This window comes from Danio aesculapii, chromosome 5, assembly GCF_903798145.1.
Source record: "Danio aesculapii chromosome 5, fDanAes4.1, whole genome shotgun sequence".
Taxonomy (NCBI): Eukaryota; Metazoa; Chordata; class Actinopteri; order Cypriniformes; family Danionidae; genus Danio; species Danio aesculapii.
In genome coordinates, this window is record NC_079439.1 from 53,793,983 (window position 1) to 53,810,717 (window position 16,735).

Sequence of the window (16,735 nt, forward strand, 5' to 3'; positions counted from 1 at the left end):
CCCACAGTGCAAAGACATGTGGTATGGGTGAATTGGGTAAGCTAAAATGTCTGAGTGTATGAATGTGAATGAGTGTGTATGGATGTTTCCCAGAGATGGGTTGCAGCTGGAAGGGCATTCGCTGCGTAAAACATATGCTGGATAAGTTGGCGGTTCATTAATAAAGGGACTAAGCCAAAAAGAAAACGAATAAATGAATGAATGAATGAATGAATGAATGAATGAATGAATGAATGAAAGAAAGAAAGCTGTTGGAATATGAGTTGATGGAAAGTATGTATAATGTTCTTTGTTAAAGCTTATAATACTGCAACACAAATTAAATCATTTTAAACAACAAAATGATTAAATTTAAGGAAAGTTCTAAATTTGAAATTTCTAAGTTAGATCCATTGTTGGACGTTGTTGCCATATGGCAACATTCCAATTTTTTTTTTTTACAGCACTTCAGGTTAAGCTATTTTAAGAAAGGAAAAACAGTCAAATATTTTTATAGATCTATCATAATGCTTGCAGTAGAGGGTTAAGTTAAATATATTCTTTATTATAATGTTATATTATTGTTTTATCCTAAAATGTTGACAGTTAAATATTTTGTTTATTATAACGTAACAGTTATGTCTGGGTCTTGAATCTGATTGGCTGATAGTCATGCAATATACTGCAATAACAGCACTCATACAGTCTTCTCACCCTTGTGTATTACTCCGCCCACACAGTGTGATGGCAGATCAATGAACTCACTACAGTTTGACAAATATTGCAGTTGTTGGACAACATCATGTACATTTGAGGCTTTTCAGGCGAGAGATACAGCGCGTCGGTGGCCATTAGCTTGCCATACTGAGCAGAGCAAAGACGCCTTACTTTGTGCCATCCACAAGATAGTGACAGAGACTGCATAATAAGTCCTTAGAAGAGAAAAACTCAATGTAAAACTACAAACTATAGCTGATCAAATTATTATTAAACTGGTAAATGACTTTCTAAGTCGATCTCTCTCTTTTGTATGTTGTAATGCTGTATTTATACCATATAATTGTAGTGTATTGAGTGTGAGATGGGACTCACATATCAGAAATGTTTGTATTTTGTGTTGGCCACTCTTTGTATAACCCTGACTTACCTTTTGGTTGGCCATTTGTTTGTTTCTAATGAGTCTCCTGTTTTTGTTACTGGAGACTAGTTTAGCAAAAAGGAAGAAAGAAGAAATGCCTGCATGTTTTTAGTGTTTTTCCTTATCGCAAACACAACACTAATCTGGTAGTTGTACTGGGAAATATACTGGGAAATGTCTCTAGACCGATGGCATTTCATACTGTTTAGCCTTATAATCTTAAAATGTGAGCAAAATCACCTGTTTAGTTATCACTTTAGACATTACGCTGGAGAATCATTCACATACTAGCTCTAAAGTGACGTTGGTGAATTAGCAACAGTTTCTGCTGTTCTGACGTCAGCTGCAGATGAGAATGAATGGAGAAAGAACATGGTTCCTCATATAAAAGGATTTTTGAGACTCTCCATGTTTGATTTTTCTTTTTTATATACACAATTATGCCATCGAACTGTTGTATAAACAGTAGCAGTGCGATATTGCTGTATATTGTCACTGGTGAGACACTAAGGCCAACGCACGCCTCCCACCAGTGCCAATATACAGCCATATCACACTGCTTCTCTTGTGATATTGCTCATTTATCTTGTTAAATATACTGTTTATTATAATGCATTAATATAGTTTCATCCTAAAATTTTGACGGTTAAATATATTGTTTATTATAATGCATTATTATTGTTTTATACTAAAATGTGACTTATATAAATACTGTTTACTATAATGCATTATTATTGTTTATCCTAAAATGTTGATTGCAAAATATTCTGTTAATTGTTTTTTTTTTTTTTTTTTTCCTTTTTCACTATATGCATCTTGTTTTCTCATGTTCTGTTTAATGTAAAATAACATGCTTTGGAAATTCACATGTAGCATTTTAAATGCCAATAGAGTTGAGACTGTATTATCGTCTCATTCATGATCAGATGAATGTCCTCCACACAGAACCACCAAAATAAACTTATCCCATTTAAAACACAGGCAACATCACTAACCCCTGACACAAACGGTTATACATTTTTAGCAAAACTGTTAATTGTTAAAATAAAGAAAATTACTAAGAAATTGCATTCTTAGATGAATAAAAAACACCCCCTCTGTGATACAAAAGCACACAGAGATTTTTGGGGGTTTTGACCCATGAGAGGCTTGCAGCTGTGCTTAATACTGTGTGTAATATACAGAGCTTTCAAAATATATGGTCTCTTTTTATAGATCACCTGTCTGGTTTTGAGTGTCAATTTTTTTTTTCTAATGTTCTTTTTTATATCAAATGGCATCTTTAATATAGGATTGTTCTGTTTGGAAATATCTATTATTTTTCTGTCTGCTTTAACTGCTGTTTAACATTGTGATTATTTAGTCACCAAATATAGTGTTTATAGATGGTACCTTGTTTTCTTTTTCTTCTTTTATTTACTTATACTTATTTTTTATTCATTCATTCATTTTCTTTTCAACTTAGTCCCTTTATTAATCTGGGGTTGCCCCAGCCGAATGAACCGCCAACTCATCCAGCATATGTGTTAGCAAGCGGATGCCCTTCCAGCCGCAACCCAACTCTGGAAAACACCCATCAGTTTTAGTTCAGTTTCCTTTATTTTTGTCATTCAAAACATCACAATAAAATGTAACGCAGAACGAAATTACAGTACGTTGCATCAGACCCAACCAGAACATAAAAAAAATCAAACACTATAAAAACCTGGCGTAATGAATAAATATAACCCAATAAAAAAAAAAAATCACAGAAGGGAACAGATTAATAACTAAAAAACTATTGCACCGTTTGTTACAATAGTTATAATATTAACAATGTGTGCTAGTTTAACTATTAATTGATTTATTATTACATACAATCAATAGTATTTAAAACACGGTGTTATTCAAAAGTCTTATAATGACAGCATAAAAACTGTCACAAAACCATACACTTTTACATTCGCACACTTACACTACAGCCAATTTAGCTTTTCAGTTCACCTATAGCGCATGTCTTTGGACTGTGGGGGAACCCGAGGACCCAGAGAAAACCCATGCGAACACGGGGAGAACATGCAAACTCCACACAGAAATTCCAAACTGACCCACCCGGGGCTCAAATCAGCGACCTTCTTGCTGTGAGGCTGTGCGCCACCATGATGCCCTTATTATTATTACAATTTACTTATTTGTTAATTGATTAGCTCATTTATTTGTGATTAAAATTTATGATGTGCGTTTGTAGTTGACTATAACCCATGTCTTTAAAAAGTGCTTCTAATTTATTGCATTTTTGAAAGCACGTTGTATATTCACTCTGACCATTTTGAATAAACATGTCATCATTTTTTTTTAAATCACTCAGGCCACTTTATCTACTTTCATCCACAAGTTGATGGAAATTTGGAAACTTTTTGGTGCAGCAATAAAGCCAAGAAGTAGCTGCAGATGTGTGTGAATCTCCTGTTTCTGCAATTATTATGTTCTGTCATTATTACCAAGACAAAAAAGGTTATTAGAAATTAGCTCTTAAAACTATTTTGTTATATAATGTGTTGGAAAAAAAACTTCTTGTTTAAAAAACACTTATAAAATATTTGAAAAAGGGTTAAATTTCACAAGAGGTCAAATAAATTTGCATTCAACTTTTGCTTTTAAAATATATCAAATAGGTGAAATATAAAAATATATCAAATATATACTTTTGAGGGTCAGGTGATCTATTAAAACCTCTTGAAAATTTGCTTTAAAACAACTACTGAAAAAAGAGAGAAGATGGGGAGATGAATATGTTGAGAACACCTCCGAGCCCTCAGCAGACAGTAAGAGCACATTGTTTCTGCATATAGAAGACCTACATACATCCTCAGTCTCCAGAGAGGATCTCTGGGGTCTGACATTCACTACGTGACCTATTACTACTTTTTCCATACATCAGACCTTGTGTTTTACAACCATGTTTCTTCCTTGTTCTCATTTTTATCATACTTTTTTTATTCATCTCTGTCTGGACCAGAATACTCATAAAGGTTTCTTTTTCATGGTCATTCATGGACTTATACCAAAAGATGGAAGGTGAATGGCAGGCTTTATATGAATGAGTACATGAAAGACTTCCGTTGTGTTGATGAACAAATGTAAGAGATCTACTCAATGTCAAACCCAGAACAGAAAATTAACTCTTTTTTATTTTTTTTATTTTTTCTCAAAGTTTAATTTACCTTTGGTTTAAACTATAAAATTTTATTTATTTTTCTTTAACATAAGCATACATGTTTTCTACTCTGTACTAAAGCAATATATAAATTTATATACAGTTAAAGTCATAATTATTAGCCCCCTGTTTATTTTTTACACTGAAACACTTCATCACTTGTCTTCAGTCCCTAAACGTCTTTTTAAGTGTTGTGAAAAGGAAATGACAACATTACAAAGTGGTAATTGCTTTACTGTCCCAACTGTTTTTAAAATGTGTCACAAGAAGCTAAATTGGAATACATGTTTATTAAAAGAATACAAATAAAAAATCATGAGGAATACATTAAATACTGTTTGTTGTATTGTCTGGAATGAAATACAAGTCAAAGTAAATTTAGAAATCACTTCTTTAATTTTTAATTTGCGTTTTCTATACTGTCCCAACCTTTTCTGATTTGCGGTTGTACATTTAATGTTAAGATGGCTATTGCTATTCTATTTTCAATATTAAATCCCCTTTGAATTTTTAAATATTCAAATATTTCCCAAATGATGTTTAACAGAGCAAGGAAATTTTCAATATGACTGATAATATTTTTTCTTCTAGAGAAGAGAAATATTTTTTCTTTCTTCTAACCATTTAAGGTCAAAAATATTAGCCCTTTTATAGGGCACCTAGGTTAGCCCTTTTTCAGATTTAATATAAGTGTTTTGCATCTCCAGAATGTTTCTGTAAAGTTTCAGCTCAAAACACCCATCAGATTTTTCATTACACCTTTTGCAAGATTGTATTTGATACATTTTTTTCACTAGGGGGCTGTTTTGTCATACTGCGCCTTTAAGGCTAGTCCTCCCCGCCCACCGTTTCTACGTGCCTTTCTGCATGCCTTAATCTCCTCCCTCAGCTGCGTCAGACAACAGACAGACTTAAAGGAAGCAGATCTCACATAGCGTTTGTGAGAAATACTACAGTAAGAACTTTACCAATGAGTATTTGTTGTGCAGTTGTATACATGAGTCACACAAAGTTCACGCATGCACACGCACACACAGATACACACGCACGCACACACACACACACTGCAGCAGACACACACACAGACAGACAGACAGACAGAGCGCGTTTAGCTTAGCACTCTTTTTGCATGCATGTGACAGGATACAGGTTAATCCTCATTGCTGTATGGATATCTGTTACGTTAATGTACAAAATAAACCTGATTTAACGTCCACAAACCGGGATTGAAGCGTCTTCCTTTATAACTGTTCTGACACGCGGTTGTGCTGATGAAGTAAAGCTAAGCTAAATCGCTGTAATTCATTACACACGTGACTGTTTTAAAACATTTTAAACATGTGAAACTCACTCTTGATCACATTTAATGATGATTGAGGATCCAAGCGAAATGAACAGACCTTTTATTCCCGGTTGCTTTGCGCACGTCTGGTCTTGTTGATATGATTTTACACGTGACTACCGGTACATGTTAATACACGCAGCTGTCAATCAATTCGGTGGGCCGGGGGGACCGCACTCCTACGTAAAGTTGCGGTCGGTCTGAAAACCACTCCAATTGGTCCACCGTTTTAATGTTGCTAAATAGAAAAAAAAGGACTGGGTGTGTTTATATCACCCCAATATGACGGTCTATACACCATACATGCACATATGTCTGTCCAAACAGCTTGAAAAGTAGATTTTTCACCATAGGTGCCCTTTAAGCAATATTTTTTTGATTTACTGTCCTCATGGCAAAGATAAAATAATCAGTTATTAGAAATTAATTTTTAAAACTATTATGTTTAGAAATGTGTTGAAAAAAATCTTTGCTCCGTTGAACAGAAATTGGGGAATAAATAAACAGTGGGGCTAATAATTCAGGGGGGTTAATAATTGTGACTTCAACTGTACGTCATACAAGATTGTAATCAAACTCACATTAGAAATACCTAAAAACTGAAAGCACACAAACAGTCAATTTTCATGTGGTCACATGACATGAAAACTGCTGGTTCAAAATAAAAATATTACATTGAGAAAAACTTGTGTTTCTAAATTTATATAGGGGCTTGTTTTTTTTTTTTTTTTTTTTTTTTTTTTTTTGCTTTAAGGCAAATTGAATAAAACAAATTATAATCAGAAACCATCATTTTCACTTAACCCAATATAAAAATGTACTTTGAAAGACATAGCAGTTTTTTTAGTGTAGGCGCTGCTGATGCAACTGTATACTCTCTAAGTTTCCAAAGTCCAAGTTGTAGTTTGACCTTCTGTCCTTACTTTCATTTCCCCCTCTTCTGAAGCTCTGGTCAGCCACAGGCGCAGGTGCTCCATCATTGAGATTCTAAACAGAGAAAGATGCCCTCAGAAGTTCCTCCCCACTGTGAAGGAAACACTAACATCTGGACACTCTCCAAGCTGGACCGGGCAGGTGATTTGCCTGATACACAGAAATAGGTCCATGTGCTACTGACCTGCTGCACTAGACCACGTGGAAACTACAGAATCTGGACTGTGGGTAGAGCACTGCCGCTAATTCCTCTAATATCTGACACGATTGCCATTCCAAAGTTCCAGATTTCTCACTTTCATCCATTTTAGGTGACACAAATGATGTCATATGTTAACAGTTACAGTTTAAGGTAAATTTATTAGCCCTCCTGTGTTTTTTTCAAATATCACCCAGGTGCTGCTTAACACACACACACACACACACACACACACACACACGCACACACACACACACACACACACACACACACACACACACACATTTATATATACAATTGAAGTCAGAATAATTAGCTCCCCTTTTATTTTTTATTTTAATTTTTTTAATATTTCCTAAATGATGTTTAACAGAGCAAGGAATTTTTTACAGAATGTCTGATAATATTGTTTTCTTCCAGAGTAAGTCTTATTTGTTTTATTTCGACTAGAATAAAAGCACCATTTAAAATTTTTAAGTCCATTTTAAGGTCAAAGTTATTAGCCCCTTTAAGTAATTTTTTTTTTCAGTAGTCTACATAACAAACCATCGTTATACAATAACTTGCCTAATTACCCTAACCTGCTTAGTTAACCTAATTAACCTAGTAAAGCCTTTAAATGTCACTTTAAGCCAAAGGCCAGGAACCTTTTTTCAGCAAAGAGCCATTTCTGATGTTTTTGGCAAATGCATTTTTTTAAAGAGTCACGTGACTTCATATGTGACTTCACATGATTCAGCATACACAGCGGAGAGTAGGACTGGGAAACATCCATACACACTGATTCACACACATACACTATGGACAATTTGTGTTCGGACTGTGGGGGAAACCAGAGCACCAGGAGAAAACCCACGCAAACACAGGGAGAACATGCAAACTCCACAAAGGGACATCATCGGACCCAGCGACTTTCTTGCGGTGAAGCGATTGTGCTACCTACTGCGCCACCGTGCTACTGTGCTAAGTGAACTGAATGTCAGTGTTATTTAACAGTGTTAGTGTTAGTTAAATAACACTGACATTCAGTTCACTTCACTATTATGTGCCAAGCTAAAATGACTCACTCTGTCTAACGATAATCTTCAAGAAGAGCCCACAGTTACCTCTTCAGTCATGTTTTCTGGCTGACTTGAGATCACTTCTGTCTCCTGAACCATTCACGCAGTTTCATCTTCTCTTGATTAGGCTCATTATCAGATTTACTCGTGGTTATAAATATACTGTATATATATATATATATATATATATATATATATATATATATATATATATATATATATATATATATATATATATATATATATATATATATATATATATATACTACAGTTATTATTTAGGTAGGCCACTATGCCATTATTTATTTTCTCTGTTCACTGCGCACGAAACAATAATCACCAACCAATGAGAGTGATTGTAAATGTAAGAAAGCTAATTGGTCAAAAGTGACTAAAACCTCTCTCTCTCACTCTCACTCACTTACACACACACACACACACACACACACAACAAAACATGCACAAGTTAATGGCGAATCAATAAAAATACCGGAACGCAAAACACGAAAATCTGACATTTCCCGGAGCAAGATCCAGCTCAAATTAAGCACTGCCGCGAACAGTCTATTTGCCGTTCTTCGCATACACGACTTATACGCCATCTGTGAAAGGTTTCCTTTGCCTCGTGATTTCCAATGAGGCAAGCAGAGCTCGCAGCACTCGAACTTTACCTGTCCAAACTCCCGTCCCGGCCCTGCTGTTTTTGTCCAGTTTGCACTTTATGCTGGAGCTCCTCACACGCCTTCTTTCGGCTTTCGCTCTGCTGGTACTTTGCCGCAATAGCTGCATGGAGGGTTTCAAAATGAATCTAAACATTCCAAGAGGAAACGCGTTTTGTTCAAATCAGACAGAGCAGAGCACCAGAGCTTTCTGCCACTCATTTTGAAACTTTTGATGTTCCTCAGGATAATTTTTTTTTTTTTGCCATCATCACCACTCATGAATGTTGTTTGAATTTACGTGCCCGAGCGGTTACCATAGAAACGTAAGTTTATTCACAGCGCCGCACACATGCATTGTTCGAAACGTTTTTATTCTTTTTCTTGCAAAAATTACAATAACCAGGGAATTGTAATTGTATTTTTAATAGGAAACTGATTTCTAGTTATCTAGCGGTTATCATTTTTAAACTGCAAAATATTATTGAAGGGATACAGCTTAAGAGCCACCTATTTTTGGTCAAAGAGCCACTTGTGGTTCGTGAGCCATAGGTTCCCGACCACTGCTTTAAGCTGTATGGAAGTGTCTTGAAAAATATCTAGTCAAATATTATTTTCTGTCATCATGGAAAAGATAAAATAAATCAGTTATTAGAAATGAGTTATTAAAACTATTATGTTTAGAAATGTGTTGAAAAAAATCTTCTTTCCGTTAAACAGAAATTGGCGAAAAAAATAAACAGGGGGGCTAATAATTCTGACTTCAACTGTATGTATAGAAGCATCCATACACACTCTCATTCACACACATACACTACGGACAATTTAGCTTATCCAATTCCCCATTACCACATGTTTTTGGATTTGTGGGGGAAACCAGAGCACCTGGAGGTAACCCACCCGAACATGGGGAGAACATGCAAACTCAACACAGAAATGCCAACTGACCCAGCCGAGGCTCGAACCAGAGACCTTCTTGCTGTGAGGCAATCATGCTACCCACTGCGTCACCGTGATGCATAATAGTCTTAATGACAATTAATTTATTTTGTCTTTAACCATACTGTTTTACTAGCTGTTTTGCAAGGTACTGGTATTCAATTTAAAGGCTTAACTAGGTTAACAAGTTAGATTATTTAGGCAAGTAATTGGACAAAAGTGTTGCAAATGATGTTTAACAGAGCAAGGGAATTTTCACAGTATGTCTGATAATATTTTTTTCCTCTAGAGTAAGTCTTATTTGTTTTATTTTGGCTAGAAGAAAAGCAGTTTTTCCATTTTTTAAAAACCATTTTAAGGTCAAAGTTATTAGCCCCTTTAAGCTATATATTTTTTTCGATAGTCTACAGAAGAAACCATTGTTATACAATAATTATGCCTAATTACCCTAACCTGCCTAAAAAAAAAAAAAAAACCTTCTGTCAATGTGAATTCAGGCCTTACATTGGTCTGCTGTTATGCGTGATTGGACTTTCTAGCATACAGTAATGTCAAGTATTAAAAAATGGTTTGTAAAAGTGGTACATGGAACATAGAAACCATATATATGGGACAAATATATCAAGTATCTTTGAGTCGTGTGTATTGTATCCAAGCATTTGAAAAAAGAGTTAAGAGTTTTGCAAAAATTTAAAATCTTGAAAATTCAGGGTTCTGAAATTTGTGGCAAAACAATTGTAAAAGACTGTAGTAAAGTAATAGTAAAGTAACACTTTATTTTGATGGTCCACTTGAGTATTAGTAGACTGTCTGCTTAATATCTGCTGATACTGCTGCTAAACAGACATTTAACTGACTATAAGAAACTTTGCAAGTACATGTCAACTTACACTAACCCTAACGCCAACCCTAACCCAACAGTCTACTTATATGTATGTAATGTAACTTAAATTCAACAAACGGACCATTAAAATAAAGTGTGACCTAAACCAATAATAATTTCCCTGAAAAAGGAACAGATATTGTTTAAGAATTAATATTTAATTCGTAAAAGACAATCTCATGTTTTACCAAACATTTTTACAAAGAAGCTATGGTTGAAGTAGATTTGATTTCTATTGTCAAACTGTCAAACTAACATTGAAGGCACAGATCATTTGGTGAAAATCGATCAGACTCTAGGTCTGCTTTGAGCTATGGAATATCCTTGCATCACACTTACACTAAAGCTCAAGATCCCACAATAACCTCAACCTCAATTTCTGACACAGTTTGACACAACGTCAGATTGTGATTTCCATTCAGCCCTAAGAAAACGCAGATGCTTCATTTCCTCAGCACAGTGAGCTCAGACACGTGTTTCTTTCTTCTCAACACTCTGATGATGCCAAGCTTCTATAGCAAACTCTCAGAGGAAAAGCACTTTCTTCCCCAAACTTTGTGAAAAAGGCTGCATGCTGGGAATTAACATCTTGAAGTAAACCAAAGACGGCAACATCTATATGTAAATTTTTTTTAAAAATTCACAAACACAGGTCAAACCATACTGCCTTCACAAGCAGAGCCTAGATTCTTGGGACCTATATGCAAAGACACTGTACGGGCCGTTTTCCCATTCATTCATGAACCATGCTATCTATTTTATTAAATCATTTTTACTTGTGTAGTGCTGGAAAATTACTGATGTAATATCAATTAAATCTATTAAATCAAATGAACAAAAACAGATTAATATGAAAAAAAAAATACATTCATGTTCATTTTTGTGTGTTTGTGACTAAATTGTGCTATACTGAATATTACACTTATATATATACTACATATAAGGCGCAAGGTAAGCTGTAACCCCGATGACACACGGGGCAACATTATGAGCAATGTTGCTATAGGCAACTTTAGGAAATGAATATATATAATTAAAATTTAATGCTGTGTTTTTTTTAGTTGATCTGCAATAGACCCTAGTCAGGGACCGGCTGACTTCACTCTTATATAAATAAATCTACTTAATAAATAAATAAATTTGCTAAATTAACAAATAAAATTATTAGATAAATAAATAAAAATAAATAAAACAAACAAGAAAATAAATAAATAATTTTACTAAATAAATAAATACATTTAATAAATAAATACATTTACTAAATAAATAAATAGAAATAAATAAATAAATAAACAAACAAGAAAATAAATAAATGAATAAAAATAATCAAATAAACAAACAAGAAAATAAATAAATAATAAATTTACTAAATAAATAAACAAATAAGTTTACTAAATAAATGAATAAATGAATGAATGAATGAATGAATAAATAAATAAATAAATAAATAAATATACATATATATATATATATATATATATATATATATATATATATATATATATATATATATATATATATATATATATATATATATATATATATATATATATATTATGTTTGGTCATTTTTTTTTCATACTTTGAGCAGGATCTATTCAATCTGTCTACAGACAAAGTGAACACAAATTCTAAAATTTTCTCCGGTTTGGATAAAATTTATCTCAGGAGAACGCAGACACACACTCAATATCACAACATTAGTATTTCAGGATTTTTTATGGCAGCCAGGCCAGGGGTCCCCACATGCAGGGCCCTATATGCACACAGTCACCCTTTCCACCTCAATTATGATGCCCCTGCAGACACACAATCCACATAGTCGCAAGATTCCTCCATCCTCTCCTCATCCAGCATGCATTCAACATAACCGACTACACCTCTAACAGATCTCTCTTCTAAACGAATACTCTTTATAAGAAGCTTTAAAATAAGGTATTTGTGTTTATAGATTACTTTAGTCAAAACCAGCGCCATCTGGAACAAAATAACTAAACGTTATAACGCAAAATTGTGCACACCTAAATTAATAAGCTAGAATTAAACAAAATTTTAACAAACAGGAAAAAAATGAAGAGAACTATTAAAAAAACATGATTTAACTAAAATTTTGAAGTTTGTACATTTCTTTTTTTATTTGCAACACCTCATTTGAATTAATTCCTCATGATCATCGTTCTATACTTAAAGATGTTAGGTGACTAAACTCTTATTTTCAATGAATATAACTGTATCATATAACTGTAATAAAACTGTTTTGTGCAAAAACACCAAAACATTTGGTCTACTGTTAAGCTGAGAAAATATTATGTACTATTTCTTATGCTAATGAAGGACTACTGGGACATTCCATGCACAGGAGGAGTCCTCCCGGCGTGGCAGAGTTCCTTACATCTCCAACACACATCTTTACAGAAACCATGTGCTTTTCACCATACACAATTCATCTGCTCGTGATCTTCTTGTCATGTTTGGAGTCATTTGACAGTTTATGACTTCAGCGTTGTATTGATGAAATCAACAAAGACATTCATTTATTTCAATATACAACCTGTTTACTATTGTTGAGTCATGGCCTGAGGAGAATATGTCCTCACTACGTCCACACTACCCTGGAGTTTTCGAGCCATGAAAACCAAGCTTTTTGAAAACGCTGGAGAGGTCATTTTGGTTTTAAAATGCTGCTGCTCCGTGTTAGTGTGAAAAACGGAGGTGTGACTGCAAACATTCGACTATCTGATTATACAAATGGCCATTATAAAAGTATAACATACAATAAGTTTATACAACATTGAACATAAAGGCAAGCAATCAGTCAAATGTGCAGAATCAGTGTACATAGTAACATAAATGAATATATTAACTTATCTTCTCACAAGGATGCTTGTGAGAAGATAAGTTAATATTACCTGAGAACAAGTAATAGATTCAGATAGAGACAAGATGAATTAAATGTTACGTTTAACAACTATAGTGAGATGAAATCCAGCGGAAGATCCTTGATGAACTGTGCCGACGTGCACTGCTTTCACCTGAGGAGCTTTGCTCAAAGCACCTGCTGATTGCCCGGAGCTCAGATGTGTGCATATGCTGCAGCGCATGCCAGAGTGTGTGTGGTCACATGATGTGCATTTTCAGAGGTGCAGTGTGGACGGAGAGATGTTCAGAAATGCTAGGTGAAACGCCAGTGTTGACGCGGATTGTTTTCATTCTAAAACGCTGTTTTAAAACTAAAACATATTAGTGTAAACGGAGCCGTTTATCTCCTCAACTTTGCTTTGATATTTAGCTGGTGGGGGTTTGGTATTTCACTCATGTTTGACAATGCTTTGCTTAGTGTATAAGAAGGTAAGGTAACTGCTGATCTGGGGGAATGCCTTTTACTCAGCGTCTCCCGCACACCGCTGCATAACCTCATATGCTAACAAAGGCAGTTTCACTATCTTTGTTACAAAGCAGTTCATATGTTAGTTGTTTCAGTCTACTGTTTGTATATTTAAACGTGTAACATAATAAATAACTTTGCCTGCTTTAAGGCGTTGAGATTCTTTCTCTTTATCAATGATGATATCAACTTTATTGGAGTCAGATTAATTACAATGGAATCAGATAAATAATTGATTTAAACACGCCATCCTTCAACTGCTTTATGTTTTCGATTATTGGTTCAGAATAGCAGCGTAAGCTTCAAGCCTTACAGTCTACACTCAGTAAGAAATGGATAATGATATACATTTTCAAAAGCTGGTGTACTCAACCACGCTGTGCACTGTATTTGCATTCATTAAAAATATTAAACAACATTTTAACAAACAGAAAAAAATAATCAAGAAAACAGTAAATAAATATGATTTAGTTCGTAAACAAAATTTTGCAGCACCTCGTTTAAATTTAAATGATTATCTTTCTATTCATAAAGATTTTCAATTGACCACAATATTATTTTGATAAATATAATATAATATATATATATATATATATATATATATATATATATATATATATATATATATATATATATATATATATATATATATATATATATATATATATATATATATATATATATAGAATGTTTAATAAAACACCAAACATATAGAGTACACTCACTAAGAAATGGAATACAGTATAGAAAGATAAATTTTCACTCATCCATGCTGTGCACTGTATTCACATTCATTACAGTGGTACACGGTGGGACATGACAGCCAGCACTTCAACAGGGTGTAACCGAAAGGAGGGGGCGACTGTGCGCCAACAGCCATTTACCTGTTAGCGAGCAGCGTCGTGAAGGTCACCTGACTCATGTTCTGATAGGCTGGCAGCAGTTGTGCCCAATCCCACTCCCTCTCACCCAGAGCAGCCTGTTGATAAATGAGCAGCGAGCATTGTTCGTTATTAATCAGAGTTAATATGATCAGTAAATTACTGCTCCAGCTGGGCTGGACTAACCAAGGAGGAGGGGGGTGGTGTGGGGAAGGGGGGTCCTGAACAAGGCCGCCCCAACACGATCTATCTATCATGTCTGCACAAGAAGGTTTTTATTCCAATAAGACAGCAATTAATTTATAAATCCATTTGGGGAGGGATGTACCATCATTTATAAAAAGATAAATCAATTTAGTAAGAAGAGTCGTTATTCTTCTTCAAGGTTTCCGCTAACACACAAGAGTGGACTGTCCCTTTGTTAGAGAGCCAAATTAAATATGATTCCTCTGATAGCCGGAACGTCACTCCTAACTTGAGTTTTGTTGTTTATTTATTTTTTTATTGACAAAAGGACATACGCATACCAGCCCCTCCTATACTCCAACCAGCTGATTGATGGATCAGCATTAATTTTTTTTCTTTTTTTCTTCCTCCGTTTGATTTGACAAACAGCACAGCCACCTGAAGGCGAGGAGGCTTTTTAATCATCCCCTTAATAAGGTGTTTTATGCAAAGCAATGCGAGCGCGGGCGATAAGAAGAAAACAAAAGGGATTAAAAGTGTAGCAGTTAGCGCTGCACGTCAGGAAAAGAACTCGCATTTTAAAACCGACACAAAACTCTGAGCCAAATAAGATAACGAAAGAAGAAGTTCTGCTATTAAATAGTACAAAAAAAAATAGGTAGCAGACTTTCCAGGTTCAAAGACGATCCAGAAAGTCTCATGACATGAGCTGAGAAAACTTTATCGCACCTTTAAGAGAAAGCCAAAAGAGGACCATGGCTCTTGTAATTAAACCTTCAACCTACACCGTCTTCAACACGCAAGGGATGCCTTTTTTTTTTCCTCCTCCATGTCTTTGTTCAAAGCCACATCACACTTGAAGAGTTCACCTTTCAAGTGTTTTCAAATGCTTTGCTCTTTTGGTTAACCTTTTTTAATGTTTTGCTTTGTGTCTTCCCTTCACACTAAAATATAGCTTAGGGACAGAGCGACCTATGGAGAATTGTGGAGTTCATCCTGAAGAAGCCGGTTTTAAAGTCTCTCTTATATTCACCTTGCCTGGTGGCCTTGACGGAAAGTTACACTCGCTCGAGTGTGAAAGAGTAGAGAAGCATGAAGTAGTTCACGGCGTTAACGAACTGCTTTAAATAAAAGTTATGTGAACAAGACGTATTCAGAAACACTCGCGGCACCTTGACTTGAAGAATGAGAAGTTCAAATAAGAAGAAACTAAGAAGAAATAAATACCAACCTGATCAAACTTGTTATGGCCAATAGAATTGAACTCTCTGAGGGGGTTGAACTGGGATACGTGGGCGTTTGGGTCACTTGCTTCAGAGGAGAATACCACAGGTCTCAAAGGGGAATCTGGAGGTGCGTTTGTCTTTGAATGAGGTGTTAGGACAGACCTCAGTAAATCCTATTGAAAAGAGTACAGAAGCTCAATGTAAAACTGAAGCATATTTTGTTTTTTACACCAAATTCTTTGCAAGATTTTTTCTTTTCCATTTATTTACGGTTTCAAATTTCTTTATGGCACTTTTATCTCTTAACTTTGTAAATTGGGACATGTTTTGTACTTTGAAACATTGCATTTGTCTATTTGGTCATTGTCAGCAGCCAGTGTTTATTAAATGTATTTAATTATCGATTATCTCTATAACATTTAATTATGTACATAAGCATTTCCCAAAAGATGTTTATCACAGCAAAGACATTTTCACAGTATTTCCTTTATAGTGTTTGTTTATATATCTTTTAGTTTGGCTGAATAAAAAGCAGATTTTGTTTTTCATAGTCAATATTATGTATATTGTTGTGTATGTATAAATAATTAGAAACAATATTAGAAACAATTACGGATGGCTACATATATATATATATATATATATATATATATATATATATATATATATATATATATATATATATATATATATATATATATATAAATAACCAATTTTTTTTGTCTTTGG

The 16,735-nt window shown here is 34.4% G+C and overlaps 1 protein-coding gene across 1 annotated transcript in view; it reads right to left on the bottom strand.

Annotated features, from left to right (window-relative positions):
• kiaa0825 (KIAA0825 ortholog) overlaps positions 1-16,735 on the bottom strand; it is a 342,528-nt gene that overhangs the window by 156,910 nt on the left and 168,883 nt on the right. The window contains exons 18-19 of the mRNA XM_056458473.1: positions 16,012-16,181; positions 14,598-14,692 (exon numbers count right to left, since the gene is read on the bottom strand). Of these exons, the coding sequence (XP_056314448.1) occupies positions 14,598-14,692; positions 16,012-16,181 (265 nt within the window). The remainder of the gene's footprint in view (positions 1-14,597; positions 14,693-16,011; positions 16,182-16,735) is intronic.